Below are 19,482 nucleotides of genomic sequence, written 5' to 3'. Positions count from 1 at the left end.
ACTGTGATATTTATGTCCAAGGTTATCGTACCATCAGAATCTTATACCGGCCCATCCCTTGTCGATTCACCCTGCTTTGAATCCTTCGAATTTCTATTTTTTAGATCCTAAAGATCTAAGTGATCTGTTAGGTTTGTATTCAGTGAGCATATCTGTAATGTATTGAGGTCCTAGGCCATTTAGTGATTTATAGACAAGTAATAATACTTTGAAATCCATTCTGAATGGAACTGGGAGCTGGTGTAAAGACCTGAGGACAGGTGTGATGTGCTCTGATTTTCTGGTTCTGGTCAGAATCCTGGCAGCAGCGTTCTGGATGAGCTGCAACTGTCTGACTGTCTTTTTGGGAATGCCAGTGAGGAGTCCATTATAGTAATCCACTCTGCTGCTGATAAAAGCATGAGCAAGTTTCTCTAAGTCTTCACTGGAAACAAAGCATCTGATTCTTGCAATGTTTTTGAGATGATAGTATGCTGATTTAGTAACTGCTTTGACATGACTACTGAAACTCATATCAGAATAGAGTCTAGAATAACACCAAGATTCTTGACCTTGTTTTTTGTTGTTCGACCATTACAGCCAAGGTAGGCATTCACCTTGAGAACCTCATCTCTGTTCCCATATGCAATGACTTCAGTTTTCTCTTCGTTTAACTGAAGAAAGTTCTGACTCATCCAACTGTTTATTTCATCAATACATTGGCAAAGAATGTCAGTGGGGCTGAAGTCATTGTGCAGTAAGGCTAAGTAGAAATGAGTGTCATCAGCATAGCTGTGGTAGGAGATTTGGTTCTTTCTCATTATTGGCTCAGTGGGAGCATATACAGGTTGAACAGAAGAGGTGCCAGAATTGAACCTTGTGGGACTCCACATGTCATGGGTGTCCACCCCGACCTATGGTCACCTATACTGACATAGTAACCTCTTTCTTCAAGGTAAGATATGAGCCATTTGAGAACCATCCCAGACAGCCCAATCCAGGTTTCCAGCCTACCCAGAAGTATGCTGTGGTAGTTAGTTAGTTAGACATTTGCCTTAACTGTTTTTTTTAGGCGGAAATCAATGGTTATCTTTATAAGGGCGCTCTCTGTACTATCATATCCAGACAGATTATTAAGAAATTCTTTGTTTGCACACATAACTTTTTAACCTATTATCATGTGTGAGTCATATTTGTTTATTTTCAATTTTCCAATTATTTCTCTGTTATTTATTTGTTTTATATAAATAATATTTTTATATAAACTCACAATTTTTATCTTTAGAATTTGTAATCAAGTTTCTCATATTATTATTATTTTTTGTGTGTCATTGTTTAATTTTTTTGTGTGTCATTGTTTAATAATATCTTAAAATATCATGTTTATTAATTTATTAACAATTGGAATATTCATCAGTCCGTTTTTCTCTCTATCATTTGCTTGAGAAAGCCCTTAACCTAGTATACCCTTGAAGCCCAACAGCAGCATGCTAACAGTCACTGCCATACAAATTCGCAATATTTAGCACACAAGATAATCAAGCTCTTCTCAAACTGTTAAAAAGGGCAAAAATCTATTCTGTCTGCACTTTTTTAGACCGCAGTTCATTTAAGTCTTGGTATCCCGATGGATTTTATCACTATAGTCTCTGGTGTGTGTGTGCATGTTTGAGAATGGTTCGATTTGGGATTATGGTGGAAGCGTTTGTGAATTCAGACACGGTCTCAAAGTCTTGCATTTGTCCTATAAAGCGACAGAGCAAAAGCTTCTTGCATTTATCTCCCCCCCCTCCCCCCCCCCTCTCTCTCTCTCTCTGTTTGTCTGCTTCCTCAACCGGCATGAAGGTGACTGTGGCTAGTTATTTTCAGGATTTGCATAGCTCTGTGTTTTGCTTGCTTTAATTTTCCATTTAGGCGCAGCTGCCTCAGCAGGAGCTGTAGGATTTATCTTCACTGGGTTCTGTGTAGAACAGCTTTATCACTGAAATGAAATTTATTGAAGACAGGAAGGATTAGAGCGTGACACCCTCTTTTGGAAGAACTTTGTACTGCATACTTATGAAACTGCCACTTTGTCTTTTTTTCTCCATATGTCAGAAATGGTGAATGGCTGTATTATCAGTGTCATATGCTCCTATCCTTTTCTTCATTTTTCATATCAGTCTCTTGTGGTAAGAAAATGGCAGAAACACAGAAAGCCTGATATCTCCTCTTTCTGTCTGCAGAACGTTACTGCAAACCATAGAGTCAATGATGTCATCGCAACTGAAGATGGCCACCAGACCCTGGTCGGTCGCTTCATGTATGGCCCGCTGGATATGGTGACCCTGACAGGGGAAAAGGTAAGAAAGCTGTTAATATGAATATGACGCTCGATTTTGTACATTGCCTATAGAATTTTATTGTTACTGATTTTTCTACTCAGGGGTGCATTTCCGAAAACAATTGTTTGCCAGCTATGGTCGCAATTCCCGTTGTTTGTTGATTTGGCTTTTCCCAAATCCATTGTTCCACCGAACATTCAAAAACTGTGTTGCAAACTTGTATGCATGCAACTTCACCTCTGGAGCTGTAGTTAGAAAAATAGTTTTTGGTTGTCTTCTATTCCCAGTTATCCTCCCTATGCCCTATTGGGTTAGAACATTCTAACATTTAAACATTTAAAGAGCCCATATTATACATGAAATAGTGTCATATCTTGAGTGTAAGGGTCTCCAACAACAGTCTAATATGCATGCAAGGTCAAAAAACACTTTCATGGTCTTATAATCTGCATTTATTTTTACCTAATTATCCCAGCGACTCCTGTATGAATCGTCCAGTGATTCATTTGTTCCCAAACCCCTCCTTAGCGCGAAGCTAATCTGCGCTGATTGGACCGATGACAGTCTGTCGCAATTGGTCGACTGCCTTCAGTCAGAGAGTGAAATGCCCAATAGCTAATCAGCAATATAAAAAGTAATCACAGTTCATATACGCTCAATAGTGTAGGCGTGGATTTTAGCTGCCACACACACACAAAAACACACACACACACACCTCCGGACGACAACGCTCCCACTTCCGCCCGCACCCGCCAGGTTTTAGCCTGAACCTGACCGCTCCCGCTTATATTAAGAATTTGTTGTCCCGGTGCCCGACCCGCCCCGGTTTCTGCCCACCGCGCCCGATCCCGCTAAAGAGCGGGGGAGAACAAAACCAAAAATCACCTAGCTATACAGTCCAGACAACCACGCTGTCTCTTTCTCTCATACGCACGCGTGCGCACTAACCCACACACACAAGCACCAAGCAGACACACAGGCAAAGCTCTCTCTCTCTCATTAGCATAGCAATATCCGTGATATTGCTAGACAGCCCGCTCCCGTCCCAAAATAAACCCGTTACCGACCGCTCCCGCGATTTATTCGAAAATTTATTCCCGCGCGGGGACAGCCGCGGGAATGCAGACCTCTACCACGGAGCTCCGTAAACAAAGCAGCACACGTCGCGTTTTTAACGTGACTTTGCACGCGATAAGAGAATATAGCCAGTTAGCCTGATGCAGTACACTCGGTTACAAGTAACAAATCACAACTAAATACATTTGCAAGCTAGAGTCAACGAGGCAACAACTTTAATCGCACGTACTTGCACTTGAGAAATGGAGGAAGAAACCCATCCTGACATGTCCAGCAGTAAGTTACTCTTTACTGATCCTTCCTTTAACAAACGCAAATAAAGTATTCTTTGTAGCATGTAGTTTGCAGAAGTTTCCAGTAGTTTCCAACTGCTTGGTTATAATGCTGAGGTTTCATCTTTGGGTAGACCCTCGATAATGTCCATCTGCAGTGTGACTTCAATCGACCGGCATGCTTGTGTGTGTGTGTGTGTGTGTGGGTCTGTGTGTGTGTGTCTGGGTTTCTGCGTCAGAGGGCGGGGCCTCAGGTTTGAAATCTCCCGGGTTTGCGCATGCACGTGAACAACTTGGTTTCGTTAGTACGTCATGGCGAAACACCTAATGACTCGGTATCAAGGCGACTCGTTTGAAGCACTACGAGTCGACTCTTTTATAGATGAATCAACCGTTTTAAACACTGTATTCTTACAGATTTAAGCCTTAGCTGGATACTTCACTTCACTTAGAGCTGTGTTACACACTACATGGAGGGGAATTTTCAAAAACCCATAATATGGGCTCTTTAAATGTTTTTTAATGCATTAAAGTCATCACTCTTATAGGTGTAATTTTGCTTTCAAAGTATTTTTACAGTTCAGATTTAGTGGTCTTCATGTTTACAATAGCGCTCCCTTCACAGTGCACTTTGAAAACATTGTTGTCATTTTGAACACAGCCGTGGCTCATGATAAAAGCTATAGGTGACCTATTATTTAAAATCAGAATTTATGTTACATCTCCAAAGCTTTGAAAACAAAAAAACATAGCATTTGTTAATGCTTTTAATTTATAGTAGGTTATTTATTAAGTATTTGTACTTTATATGACATGGGCCTGTTGGTTAGAAGGTTTCTGCAGTGGTTAATTTGATAAGGTAGACTTAAAAAAGAAATTTAAATAAACAATATCATTAATCATCACCCAAATCATTAATTTTATTAATATTAATAATATTAAAATATTTTTATACCCTAATAACTAATAAATATTACATTTATTTTTTTTTTATAAATTGCTTCATTATTTATTCATTTATAGGATTAATTTATAATATTAGAGTACATGTTAACTATTTTAGATGATTTTATATGTTAAAATAGAATATGCATTGTTCTCAATAATATTTGTAAAGGAAATACAAGCCATAGATGTGCCATTTACATACTGTATAGTTCAATTAATATGGAAACGAGTGCATGTTTTTACCAAAACTAATATTGGATTTTCTTTTTAAATGCATGTGCTGGTAAAACAATATGATTTGCACAAATAAATTATGGGGTTCTTCTCTAAAAAGGTTGTTCCCACCCTATTTAGAGCATAATTATGGGTGTTTTATGTTATAACTAATGTGGTTCAAATGATGGATCTATGACAAAGACACTACGGGTTTTGGGAAACACTCGTCACTACATCGTTCTTTCCCCCAAACGATGAGTTACGTCATTGTTTGGGAAACGCACCCCTGATCAGTCAGAATATTTGAATTAATGCTAAAATAAAACCAAGCATGTTTTTTAGTAATTCATACATAACGATTACTTACTTTAATCTTGGTTTCATTTACTACACACTTAAGCACCAGTGACATGGTGTTTTCACTAGACACTCAAGTTTAATTTAATTTGAAATTGTGACTGACAGTATTGCACCGTAAAATGTATTTCTCAATGTAATAATCATCTTGGTTAAGTAGTAATGTAAACATTATTAACTTAAAGAATGTTAAAAAGCAAAAAAAAAGTTAAATATCGGTAACACTTTACAATAAGGTTCATAAGTTAATACATTTACTAACATGTCCACACATGTCCAGCATTTATTAATCATAATTGAACATTTACTAATGCGTTATTAACATCCAAGTCCATGCTTGTTAACATTAGTTAATGCACCATGAGTTAACATGAACTAACAATGAACTACTGTATTTTCAATAACTAACGTTCACTAACATGAACAATTACAGAAGTAAATGTATTGTTCATTGTTTGTTCATGTTAGTAAATGCATTAATTAACATTAACTAATGAACCTTATTGTAAAGTGTGACCTAAATATCTTATATAAGTATCATACAAAATATCTAATATATTTATAATCAAGAACAATTACTGGTAACACTTTGTATTGATGTACACATTTAACTGACTATAAGAAACTTTGCAAGTACATGTCATCTTACACTAATCCCCAACCCCAACCCTAACAGTCTACTTATAATTCATTGAAAAAAAGTTGGCATGTAGATGCAATGTAACTTAAATTCAACAAACAGACCATCAAAATAAAGTGTGACCCAATCACTTATCTTTATTTCTTACATATTAATATATGCCTCAGGAACCTAATTTTCAGCAGCCATTTCTGCAATTTTAATAATTTTGTACACACAATGGGAGCTGAAAATATTAATTCACTAAATTTGTTATTATTATTTCCTTTATTTAGCCAGGAGATCACATTGAGACAGTACTGTCTCTTTTTTGAGATCTGGTCAAGACGGCAAGCAGCAAATAAAGTTTCACATATAAATCACAAAAAACAATGCCACAAAATTACAAAATCACCATTCATAAAAAGGTCAGATCATAAAAACAATTACAAATGTCCTTTAAGATGTTGTCGAGAAGATGTTTAAAAGTCGAAAGTGTCAAGATTAAGCTGATTTTGCATGTCATTCCAAGCCCTTGGAGCATAAAAGGAAAAAGCACATTTGCCAAGTTCTGACAATACTCTTGGGACTGTTAAACGAGTACAGGAATCACATCTAGTGTGTTAGTTATTTATGTGAAATGTTAGCAAATTAGAAAGATTTGATGGTAGTTTACCTAAGAGAGCCTTTAAAGTAAATAGGTGCAAATGTAATTTTCTCCTTTGATTAATCTAAGGAATCATACATGCGTCTTTGAGTCTGCGCCTGTGAAAAAGTGTATTGATGCATAATAAACAGAATCCAGTTTTCTAAGTAGATTAGCGGCTGCTTGCATACTGTATATACTGTAGATGATCACCACAATCAATTCTAAACAAAAATGTACTTTCTGTTTTTACTCTGTTATACTACAGCTATTTGCTAAAATCATTTCAGTTAATTTTTTTCCTCATTAATGTACACACAGCACCCCATATTGACAGAAAAAAAAACACAGAATTGTTGACATTTTTGCAGATTTTTTCAAAAAGAAAACCTGAAATATCACACGCTATTTAGTAGAAGCACCCTTTTGATCTAATGCATCCATGAGTCTTTTTGGGAAAGAAGAATAAGTTTTTCACACCTGGATTTTGGGATTCCTTCTTGCAGATTCTCTCCAGTTCTGTCAGGTTGGGTGGTAAACGTTGGTGGACAGCCATTTTTAGGTCTCTCCAGAGGAGTTGAAGTTCATTGCAGAACAGTCACGGGGTTGTTGTGAAGCCACTCCTTCGTTATTTTGGCTGATTGTTTTGGATCATTGTTTTGTTGGAAGGAAAACGTTCAGCCTAGCTTAAGGTCCTGAGCACTCTGCAGAAGGCCTTCGTTCAGGATATCCCTGTAACATCACTGCGTGACACAGCAAATGGTCTAAATACATGTGTTATTTTAGTTTTTCTGCAAAAATGTCAACAATTTTGTGATTTTCTGTCAATATGGGGTGCTGTATGTACATTAATGAGGGAACAAATGAACTTAAATAATTTTAGCAAATGACTGCAATATAACATTCATTCATTTTCTTTTCGGCGTAGTCTCTTTAATAATCTGGGGGTCACCACAGTGGAGTGAACGCCAACTCATCCAGCATAGGTTTTTACATAACTGATGCCCTTCCAGCCACACCGCATCACTTGGAAACATCCACACACACACACACATTCTCACACACACACACACACACACACACACTTATACACTAAAGTCAATTTTAGCACATCCTGTATGTAGGGTAAGCCGGAGCACCCCCACGCGAACACGAGGGAACATGCAAACTTCACACAGAAATGACCCACCCGAGGTTCGAACCAGTGATCTTTTTGCTGTGAGGTGAACGTGCTACCCACTGTGCTACGCCGGCGCCTGCTATATAACAAAGAGTGAAAAATTTAAAGGGCTCTGAATACCTTTTGTACCCAGTGTGTGTGTGTGTGTGTGTGTGTGTGTGTGTGTGTGTTTGTGTGTGTGTGTGTGTGTGTGTGTGTGTGTGTGTGTGTGTGTGTGTGTGTGTGTGTGTGTGTGTGTGTGTGTTTGTGTGTGTGTGTGTGTGTGTGTGTGTGTGTGTGTGTGTGTGTGTGTGTGTGTGTGTGTGTGTGTGTGTGTGTGTGTGTGTATCACAGTCAATAGTATTCACTGCTGGAAAAAAAAATCGTAATGGCTCCAAAATCAAAGAGTTCATCAAATTGCAAATCGAGATTCCCATCGAATTTGGTACAGAGCAATGTCACCGCTGCTGGTATTGACTACTGACATTTTGATGTCGTGACAACCCTAGTATGCCTCAATAATCGCTCTCCATCTTGCTCACTCCCACTTACTGTCTGCCTCTTTGTTGTTTGGTTTCTCAGGTCGATGTGTACGTGATGACCCAGCCACAGTCAAGTCGCTGGGTGCACTTAGACACAGAGGTGACCAACAGCAGTGGCAGAGTGACCTACACCATCCCCAAAAGCAAAAAGCTAGCCGTGGGGGTGTACCCCATTAAAATGGTCGTCAAGTAAGTCAATAGGACTTTCAAAGATTACTTGTAATGTATCCAAAATGGTCTGCTTTTCTCAGTGGGGATCATTTGCGAGGAGTGTTCAATTGGCACTTGTAAACTCTCACCCCGAGGGCTGAAGCGACTGACTGCTTGCTGCTAAATTGATCTCGCAAATCTTGAGTTTGATCAAGAGCCGACACTTTGTTCTCCTCGTACCTCATGTCAGTGTGTCCTCGCAGGGGCGACCAGACGAGCGGTGAGGCCTTCCTGACGGTTTTGCCTCGGGGGATGGAGTGTGTCGTCTTTAGCATCGACGGTTCATTCGCCGCCAGCGTCTCCATTATGGGCAGCGACCCCAAAGTACGGCCAGGAGCTGTGGATGTGGTCAGGTAACAAATTCAGCGGATGGCTATGTGTGTAAATGTGAGGGAGAGAGAATCGATGCTTTCATTTCATGCCATGGCAATATTGAAAAGACCCAGGCTGCCGGTGAAGCACAATTGGATTTCATTTAATAGAGAGATAGCGGAGTGCTGATACCAGATATCAGATGGGGTTTGGGATTCGCAAATGGACAATCTTGGGTTGTTTCCCAGACTGTCCTTGGGCAAATTTACTGCTTTGTCAAATGCAATCTGGTGTTGGAGGACCAGGCGCCATGACTATCCAGTATTCAGTCGCCAAATGTTTATCAGCAAATATTACCCAAATGGTAAAATGATAGTATTTTGCGTGCAGGCACTGGCAGGACCTGGGCTACCTGATCATATATATTACTGGCCGTCCAGACATGCAGAAGCAGAGGGTTGTGTCCTGGCTTTCTCAACACAACTTCCCCCAAGGGATGATCTTCTTCTCTGAAGGGCTTGTGCATGACCCACTTCGCCAGAAAACTATCTTCCTCAGGAACCTGGTGCAAGAGGTAAATCCTTCTGCTGCCATGTTTACATATATAGTATATGAGTCATTCCTATCTGTCCTGCGGTATCTATTAAACTCTAGAGCTTGTAAAATATGAATATGCCTGTGTTGTGTAGTGTTTCTATAAAAAGGTGCACTAGAGTTTCAGAAACATGCTCTTTTGAAGAAAGAAACAAAGAACAAAAAAAAATTTCCTCTGAACAGGGTTAAGATAAAAATATCAGTTGAAATCAGTAAAATTATTTAGATAACATTTAGCTACGTGTTAGGGACCATTTTTTAAGTGATATTCCACAAACTAATTTCGAGTGGAGCATGTGATATGATTGACTGCAGCTGGTCACCCATCTACAATCATTAGGTAGCCAATCAGATTAATCCAAACTCACTATAAGTAGCCTAGCTAGAACTACTCCCTTACCTTCGTTTTTCGAAGAAACCCCCCATCCACCCCTTCTCCTCTTTTCCTCCTTTACCACGGGGGGCTCTCGAGAACCACCTGATCTCGTACTCCCCTTACATGCTCTATTGACCAGGTGGGAGCCCTGGGCTCAACTATCTCCGAGCTCAGGGTTCTCTCCTGGCACAGCATGCCAAACCTGCTAACAATTGTCAAACGATATCTAAGTGTGAACTCTTGAAAAATATTTTACTGCTTTTTTAAACAATGGCCAATTTCTTTGAGTATAGAAGAGAGTGTATATATTTGTAATGTATTTTTATTATTATTTATTAAATTTTCATGCAATACAGATACAGCAACAAACAAGTGAACAGAACAGGGAGGATGCAATAATATTAATATTAATATTAATATTAATATTAATATTAATATTAATAATAGGTAAACAAAATAATAAAGAGATATTGAGCATATTCATACACCACAAACCTTCACAAGATCTAACCTCATTAAATGATCCCTCTGATGAGTATGGAGGTTATGTTTAAAACCATATGCAACAAAAATTGATCCCACCTCTCATGAAATTAAGTTAAGTAGTCAAGTGGTACATATTCAAGTATTACCCCGTGCTATAAAGACTTTGTAGGAATTTTGTCCATAATCCAGTTCAGGAGAATACATATTCCTGCACAAAATGTCAGAAATTTGCTGTGTTTTTTATGTTTATTCATATTAATCTCATCATATATTCGAAACAGCATGTGCTTTGGGTCACAACCAATATTAATAGTTAAAATACCATTAATTTTTTGTTCAATCATGGCCCAGAACTTTTGGATAATTATATCAAAATGTATTTCCTATTAAAATAGATGATATTCTGTCATTTCAAGAGAATGTATCTTGCAATTAAATTGTAGTTTTCTTGAAAAACTTGAGAATCCAAAAACAAATGTTAACCAATTTCAACACTGGTATGACAGATACTTGTTTTTTGAGCACCTAATTGGGTATCATATTATAATATTGGATGTGATATTACAGTATCTATGATATTATTGTTTCTGAAGTATCCTATGACATTGACTGGATTGATGGCAAATAATCAGTTTGGCTTTAGAATAAACTACATTTTAAATTATAGAGATATTCAGAATTTAGCATGAATAATTAATACTTTAAATGTTGAGTATTTAATAAGATAGATGCATCCTGGGTAAATGTAAGAAACTTTTTGCAGTATTAAAATAAAAAAGTCATGTTTTACAATTAGTAAATTTCAATAGTTAATGTTACAAACATAAATTAAGAATTAACCATGCTTGTACAACATTTACAAATCACAGTTAAACATAGACAGATCTAATAATTAGTAAAATACAAAGCTCTGCTTGTTAACATTAGTTACTGCACTCTTAGTTAACGAGATCTAACACTTAATAGCTTTGTTTTCATTAGCTAACATAAGCAAACATTATTAAATAGTGTAATAAATGTATTGTTTATTGTTTATTTATGTTAGTACAGTAAATACTTTAACTATTGTAACCTTACTGTAGAGTGTTGTCAAATTATATGAGAGGGTCCTAAAAATATTGTGCATAGTAGGAATGAACTGTGAGTTTCAGTAGACACACTTTTCTTTATTCCTGTGCATCTCTTGGTTCATCTCTCACACTCACTTCTTCTGTCTCACACATGAGTAGTCACACAGAAACTGTGGTGTTTTCCCAGTGTATCCTCTGGCCGTCTATCACACTTTGCCCTTTCTCTCATGTTGGCAGTGTCACATTAAAATCAACTGCGCTTACGGCTCCATGAAGGACATTTCAGTCTACAGCATACTGGGCCTCAGCCCCAACCAGATATATATAGTGGGACGGCCCTCCAAGAAGTACCAGAATCAGTGCCAGGTTAACTGACTTTGCTTTTCATTCAATTTCTGCCATAACTGGTCCAATATTGATCTAGTTTTCTCTAATATCTTTTCAAATCTTGTGATCCATCACAGTTCCTGAGTGAGGGCTATGCGGTTCACCTTTCCTCCCTGCAGTTCAGTCACAGAGCTCGTCCCAAGAAGAGCTCATCGGTGCGAATGGTGCTTCGAAAGGGCTCATTCGGTTTGTCGGCTAAACCAGACTTTCTGTGTAAGCGAACGCACCTTCGCCGCACCATGTCAGTACAACAGCCTGATCCACCCATGACTCCAAACCCTAAACCGGAGCGGGCACAGAGTCAACCTGAGACAGATAAAGACCATGGAGGTGGAGGGGGTCCAAGTCATGCCTTGTGGGCACGGGGGTCCATGCACCGCGGCGACACCACTCCCTGACCCATCAAAAACATTGAAGCAATGGAAAAAGACAGATCGGTGGACAGTGCCCAGGTGAGCATTGGCACAAAACATAATTTTGTCATTTGGCTCTAATGTAAACATATTCTAGACCACAGGTTCTCAATCAAGGGGCTGGGATTCCTTAGCACACATTTGCCACACATACCCTCTGTAAAATAGGATAGGATAGGATAGGATAGGATAGGATAGGATAGGATAGGATAGGATAGGATAGGATAGGATAGGATAGGATAGGATAGGATAGGGTAGGGTAGGATAGAATAGGATAGGATAGGATAGGATAGGATAGGATAGGATAGGATAGGATGGGATGGGATGGGATGGGATGGGATGGAATGGGATAGGATAGGATAGAATAAACTTTATTTGTCCCCGAGAGGAAATTGTCTTGGGGAAAAAAAGGTGCTACCACATTGCTCTAAATAGACAGTAAAAATAAATAAAACAAAACAATTAAGAACATGCATTGCTTACAAAATAATACTGTATATAAGTATAAATATATAAAACACAGAACCCAATCAGGTTGTAACTTACTACAGGAGCAGTGTTATTGGTAGAGTTCAACAGTTTAATAGAGGTAGGAACAAACGAAAGCTTCAGTCTATTGGTTTTACACATTGGCATTCTCAGTCTTTTTTCTTATGGTAACATCTGATATTTACTGAAAAGAGGATGTTTGGAATCAGCACTAATATTTATGGCTCTTCTCATAACCGCCTGTTCATATAGAGTCTGTATGGGCTTGTATTGTTTTATTTCCATAATTTTCATGACTGTTTTTTGAATATGAACCAAATCCTTCATGTTTTCCAAATAAAAATTAATTAAGTTGATTTAATTAATTTTACAAATTTAAGTGTATTAAACTTAAAATTGTTAAGTTGTCTTGAGAATTGTGTTGGTTCAAATAATTTTTATATTAGTTTAAACAAGCAGCAAAAGTAATTTCAATGTACAGCCAAATTCAGTTGTCATTTTACCTTTTAGTACATGCATTAAGATTATTTATTACTTATAAGAATTATTTGTGTTGCCAGATAATGTTAATAAAACAGTTAATATTATACTCAAACCCATAAAATGCTTTATCTTGAAAGTAAATAATCCATTTACTAAAGTACCATGGCCTGCACTTGACTGTTTTATTAATTTCATTAATGGGTTATCTTTGCTTAAGCCAAAAGATATATAATAATTGTTCTTATAAAAAGGGCACATGGCAACACTTCAAGAGCACACTCTGCATAGCCTTATAAAGATTATTAGTTGGGTCAAAAATACGAATGTGTTGCTATAGTTACCATTGACTTACACAGCCTTTAAAATTACCAAATAATTTTCATAATTATAACAATAGGATAAAATAATCAAGGATCGAGTTATACATGTAATATTGTATTCCTTTATTTATTTTAAAATAATAAAAAATAATTAATCATATACCATAATAAGGTAATAAAAATGTAATTTTATCTTAGCATATTTACATTTAAGGGAAATAAGTATTCAACATGTCATCATTTTCCTCAGAAAACATATTTCTAAAGGTGCTGTTGACTTGAAATTTTCACCAGATGTTGGTATCAACTAAAGAAATCCATATATGAATTTATTAATTTATTCATTTTCTTGTCGGCTTAGTCCCTTTATTAATCCGGGGTCACCACAGCGGAATGAATCGCCAACTTATCCAGCAATCTCCATCTCTGGGAAACATCCACACACACATTCATACACTACGCACAATTTAGCCTACCCAATTCACCTGTACCGCATGTCTTTAGACTGTGGTAGAAACCGGAGCAAACCCACACGAAGGCAAGGAGAACATGCGAACTCCACACAGAAACGTCAACTGAGCCGAGGTTCGAACCAGCGACCTTCGTGCTGTGAGGAGACAGCACTACCTACTGCTCCACTGCCTCGCCCTATGAAAAGAACACAAATCTATCTAGTTTACAAATGAAGTTATGGGTAATAAAATATAAGGACATAAGAACGTATTGAACACATGAAGAAAGGAAGGTGTAAAGAAGAAATGAAGGCGCAGACAGCAGCTGAAATCTCTCAGAAGTTATTCAGCCACCCCCTGCCCTTTCTCATTCTAAATTAATATTAGCTGCTTCAGTCTAACATCTACATTACCAGGATAATGAAGATAAAACCAGAGTGAACATTTTAGCAAGACAATGATCCAAAACACAGCCTAGGAAACTCTAAATTGCTTTTAGATAAAAAAAAAAAAACAGAAAATACAAAATAAAGATAATTTTGAATAGACGAGACCGACAGACCCATCAAAAATTTTAGAATTTGTTTTTTAGAAGTCTGAAAAAAATCACACCTGAGCAAATGACTTCATTCTCCATATGAGAGGCATTTTTAATAAATAAATAAATAAATATATATATATATATATATATATATATATATATATATATATATATATATATATATATATATATATATATATATATATATATATATATATATATATATATACAGATATAATTCTTTAGAGCGATTCAAATCACCACAAGCACCTTCACAGTCTAAACAGGTCAATAAGTTGTTTTCTTCTTGTCTCTAATGCATGACAAAGAGATCTTGTGTGGAAACATGTATGCATGTTATACATTATACATGTAGGAGCATGTATGTGCTTCATATTTGAATTCAATTACAAATCAAATAAATACAAATCTAATATTCTCACCACATCACAGTCACAAAATCTTCCCTAATTCAATCCCCACACCGCTTAATTCTTACCCCGGAATTTGTATTCACAGACCCAGTGTGTCCTAAACTCCCACTGTATCGTTTTTCCGCCCTCTGTGAATGATTTAGCAGCTTGGTCCCTTCAAATATGGAAAAAGTGATTAGGGACACTACCAGCACCTTGACATGCTTCTAAACATTAAATCCCCTCCTCCAGCTCCGGTTCATTCATAATCACAACTGCAGAAAAGGCTGGAGGATTATTAATAGAGCCCAAACCTCACGCCGCCTCATCTCCCATCACGCCGTGCAAATCTGAATGCAAATGTGCAACTGAGGGGCTTCTCTGCTGGGCCCGGTGATCCGCAAATAGAGAGCCCAGACATGCCCCGACTCCAGCGCTCTTCCCTTTTCGCCAAATAATTTTAGCTTGATGAGATAGATGCCGTCCATGGCTCTTCGGGAACCCGTTTGAAATTTTCTCTGATGATTTTCATAATGAAATAGATATTTATGCGGCCGCCCTTTGGAGTGTGACTGCTGTGCAAAGCGTTTCCTAATTCACATTTTCTTTTCTCTTTCAACCCTGCAGCATCTTTACTCCTTCTGCTGATATCACACCATAGAAGATGAAAAAAAATCCCACCTGAGCTGTTTTAAAAAAAAAAAAAACACCTCAGTGAAGTGGATCTGATGCACAAACTCTGACCGTCCAATTTTGTATTTATTTGGCAGCAAGAGAACTCGGTCTCGCTTTAAAATTCAATTTCATCCATGTTTCATCCATCCGTGATGCTTTGAAAGGAGCGTCTGGATTTATTCAGCATTATGCGAAGGATTCCTGGCATCGGGCATCAAGGAAGAAAGAGGATATCAGATAAGATCCTCGGAGAACACATCAAATTTCCTCACGCCTAAGCAATACGGAGGAAGAAGGGAGTGCGAGCGTCCCGCTGCTCGGACAGGTGGCAGCGCTGACTCTTGCAATAATCCCTCTGTTTTAATATTGCAGGCATTTGTCTGCTCTCTGGGCGGCTGTCTATGGCCCGATTGTGGCCAGACGGACTTGCAAACTGTACATTAACCTTTTGTGGCAGTGTGGCGACCTGGCCTGAACTCTCGCCGCCTCTGTGTCCGTTCAGCCTCTCAGCCAGAACAGAGTCTGACAGCGATGGCCACTGCTGCTGAACTCAACGCCGCTGAAGCATATTTACAACCATGGCTGAATCTTCTTGTGCCTGTTTCTCACTCGTCTTGTAAATATACAGTAAGTGGCACTGAGGCAAACTGACTGTGTTTGGTGTAGTGGAGCATGGCAATAGCTGACTGCAGCAATGTTTTCTTAATATTTTGGCCTTTCTGGTATAAATATTTAAACATTCTAAACATGATGAATTCACCTTGTTTGAAAGTTTATTTGGGTAAAAATAAGCAAATTGGCAATTAATAAATGAAGTAATTTAATAAATATTGAATTTATAATTATACTTATGAAACCTGCAATAGGGATTAGCAAAATAAGTCATCTTTTTCTAATAATATTATAGTGTTTGTTATGTTTATTAGGCAGAATTTTAGGCAATTATTAATTAAATTCAATATAGAAATGAAAATAGAGACTTAGAAAACCATAAACTGTTATTTTAAACTTTCTATTCATCAAAGTTGAGAGAAAATGTTCCCAAAGCTTTAAGCAGCAGAAAATATCTCCTGTTTTCAACATCCATATTACATATTATTAACCTTCTTTATTTTTTTTATTGCCTATTGATCAGCAGATCAGTATTTTAGAATGATTCCAGGTGGGAAAAACTGAAGAAACTGCTGCTGAAAATTCTGCTTTGTCGTCACATGAATAAATTTATATTATATATATTAACCCTTACGAACTGTTGTGGATGATTTTATCCACTCTGGAGTGATTTTTGGCCATAATGTTTTCTGTGTTTCAGCTAGCAGAATGATTTTTGATGACAAATCTTTTGACACATATTTTGAGAAAACGCTTTGAAAAACTCTGGGCAAAGTTACTACCCTTTTGTTATGTTCGGGATGAAAACATCCTCTAAATTTACTTCTGTAAAAATGCATCATATCAATATTTTTTTCAAATTCTTTTTTTGCATTAGTCTGTTAATTAACCTCAGTCCTGATCAAAACTACTAAATTGTTTAGAAAATTTCAGGATTTTAACTCTTTAATTGCCAAATTTATCATTGATTTGGGGAAAAAGCACTCAAAATTATGTATTTTAAATATAAAAAGTAATTGTAGACTGGATTTTTTGGACATGTGAAACAACATTACCATTAATGCAATTTTTTTTAAATTCATTTTCATTGTTTTTTTTCTTAATTTATTGTTGGTGGCTGATTTTGCCCAATTGAATTTTATTATAACCACATTTTTTGAATGCAAAACCTGGACACCATATAATCATGCATTTTTGTTTGTTGGTGGTTTTCCCCGTTGGGAAGAGGCAAAATTTGTAATTTTACTGCTGATCATCAGTTTGCACCATTAACCTTTTAGAGCGGCCTCTGCAAAAAAATAAAAATAAATGAATAATAATAATAATATAAAAAAGCTTAGTTTCTAGATTTTATATAGAGTATGACAGAAAATTAAAATGTGTGTACAGTGTGTGTGCCTGTGAAAGTGTGAGAGTGACTTTTACGCTCACCTTGATGTGTCTTGAGAAGATCAAAATATGCATTTCAGCTCTCGGAATTACATGGAGTAAATAAAAACAAAGACTGTGTATTTCTGCACCATCAAATGTGGTTATAATGGAAGTCAATGGGGCAAAAACAGCCACCACAGCAAATGGTGTTACTAATCGATCACATGTCTAATACTGTGACAAAATGTTAAAAAAAATCCAGTCCACAATTACTTTTTATGTTAAAAATATGTCATTTTGTGCCCTTTTTCACCAAAGCAGTGACATCATTTATGAATTTGGCAATTAAAGAATTAAAATCCTGTAATTTTCTAAACAATTGCGTAGTTTTAATCAGGACTGAGGTTGATTAACAGATTTATGCAAAAACATTTTTTAAATATTATTCTGATGCATTTTTACTGTAGTTTAATCCAGTGGATGTTTTCATCCCTAACATAACAAAAGGGTAGTATATTTGAACAGTGCACTAAATTTCTTGTATGAATTAAACACAGTGTATGAAAGACTGTCAAAAATAGTGCATAAATTCAATATAAACACTGTGTTGGGTTGTCATAACCCAATGTTGGGTGGAATATGGACAAACTTGAGCTAAAATGTGTCATTTAAATTTCATTGAAAAAATTAACTCAAGGTTGGGTTTGTCCATATTGGATCCAATGTTGAATTATGACAACTCAGTATTTTTTATAACTAGAATACTCTCTAAATTAAGTAAATTTATCGTAAGAATGTTTCAATATTTTCCCTGAAAACCAAAATGTAAAAAATGTAACTAAGAAAATTTATTTTGTTGTTTACCTTAACTGACCAAATTACCATTTCAAAAGTTGCATTGTAAAGTGACTGTGGTTGTCAAGATGTCGTCGTGTCACATTAATCAGTTTCTATTGGTACGACAACTTGTGCAAACACACGTTAATATTGTTTACATGTAAATCCATCTCTCGGAGTATGATGGTCTTGTTGAAAAACATACTATATTAGTATTTTATACGTTACTTAAGGAAAACCTTGATGTTACAATAAATTCATGTAAATAAACTACTCTGTCAGGTCACTATGATGTGTGTCCATAGTTGTTAGTTCTTGTAATGTACAATTTCTTATTCTAGTTACAGATTTTTTGGTATTTTGTATGAGGCTGTCTATTGAAAATTGCAATTTCACAGCAAAAAATATTTATTATGTAATTTTATTTTCTTGTATATCTGCCTGTAAATCTTTGTATTATCATAGAGACTGTGTGAAAAGTATTTTGGGTCTGTGTGTGCGTTATGTATATGCAAGCGTTTTGTATTTATTGTACATATTTTTCATTCAAAGATCGTGCTGGTGGCCTTTTGATCCTCTGATATAGTCCAAACTGAGCCTGTAATTTGTGGAGATTTTATAGCCAGATTTTTTTCATTCTTTGTTTGCTGAATTGTCAATGATATATGAACTTGTTTTCAGTCCTTGTATATTTATTTGTCCGGATATCTATATTCTCAGACGGTATGTGAAAAAGTATTTTAAAAATTGTAAAATATATATATTCAATGCACAACTGTGTCGGTGGTCTCCAACGAGAAGCCTCTTGACAACATGCATATTATTGTGGTATATTTGGTCCAGTCGGTTGGTCTATTTCAGTGGATGTGCTTCTGTTGGGCCTATACTGAACTATATACTCACTCGACAATAAATCATTATGAAGCCTTGATCTATGAGTGTAAACTTTGGTTCTGTCAGCACTGTGAAGATGTGTGATGTTGTGACCTTTTCTAAAAGGTGAACACAGCTCTGTCAATTTACAAGAAGCCATTACTGTAGGTGTTATCATGCTAATTTCTCTGTCAAGAGTGTAGACGCTTTAGATGGACTGCTCCTATTTCTTAATATGTATGCAAATCCAAAACTAATCCACACTATCCAGTCTCTGTGCAAAAGAGTGTGTGATTTCTCACTAAAAAAACACACTAGTGGGCTTTGCCTGAATGCTTTAAACTGACAAATGTGCAGACAATAGATTTCCAGTGAAATTAACTTCCTTTATTCTTCCTCAAGGAACTTTTTTTTTCTCGCAGGTTATTG

The 19,482-nt window shown here is 36.7% G+C and overlaps 1 protein-coding gene and 2 long non-coding RNA genes across 4 annotated transcripts in view; 1 reads left to right on the top strand and 2 right to left on the bottom strand.

Moving 5' to 3' along the window:
• The window catches only part of pitpnm3 (PITPNM family member 3), a 168,663-nt gene extending 149,552 nt beyond the window's left edge, over positions 1-19,111 (top strand). Inside the window, exons 14-21 of one of the 2 annotated variants that reach the window (XM_073923775.1) lie at positions 2,205-2,321; positions 8,180-8,328; positions 8,553-8,702; positions 9,052-9,235; positions 11,425-11,553; positions 11,652-12,026; positions 15,313-16,848; positions 17,741-19,111. In XM_073923775.1, the coding sequence (XP_073779876.1) occupies positions 2,205-2,321; positions 8,180-8,328; positions 8,553-8,702; positions 9,052-9,235; positions 11,425-11,553; positions 11,652-11,972 (1,050 nt within the window). In that variant the 3' untranslated portion in view covers positions 11,973-12,026; positions 15,313-16,848; positions 17,741-19,111. Of the gene's footprint in view, positions 1-2,204; positions 2,322-8,179; positions 8,329-8,552; positions 8,703-9,051; positions 9,236-11,424; positions 11,554-11,651; positions 12,027-15,312 lie in introns of both variants that reach the window. The other variant, XM_005157661.6, reaches the window with a different exon arrangement.
• LOC141377853 (uncharacterized) lies at positions 6,052-9,392 on the bottom strand. The gene is made up of 3 exons (XR_012390883.1): positions 8,530-9,392; positions 7,391-7,694; positions 6,052-7,306 (listed from the first exon to the last, which is right to left on the bottom strand). It is a non-coding gene; the product is annotated as an uncharacterized lncRNA (long non-coding RNA).
• Positions 13,521-16,015, bottom strand: LOC141377852 (uncharacterized). The gene is made up of 3 exons (XR_012390882.1): positions 15,000-16,015; positions 14,772-14,860; positions 13,521-13,927 (listed from the first exon to the last, which is right to left on the bottom strand). It is a non-coding gene; the product is annotated as an uncharacterized lncRNA (long non-coding RNA).
• Positions 19,112-19,482: the final 371 nt, after the last annotated feature.

This window comes from Danio rerio, chromosome 15, assembly GCF_049306965.1.
Source record: "Danio rerio strain Tuebingen ecotype United States chromosome 15, GRCz12tu, whole genome shotgun sequence".
NCBI lineage: Eukaryota > Metazoa > Chordata > Actinopteri > Cypriniformes > Danionidae > Danio > Danio rerio.
This window is presented reverse-complemented; position numbering and strand designations above follow the sequence as displayed.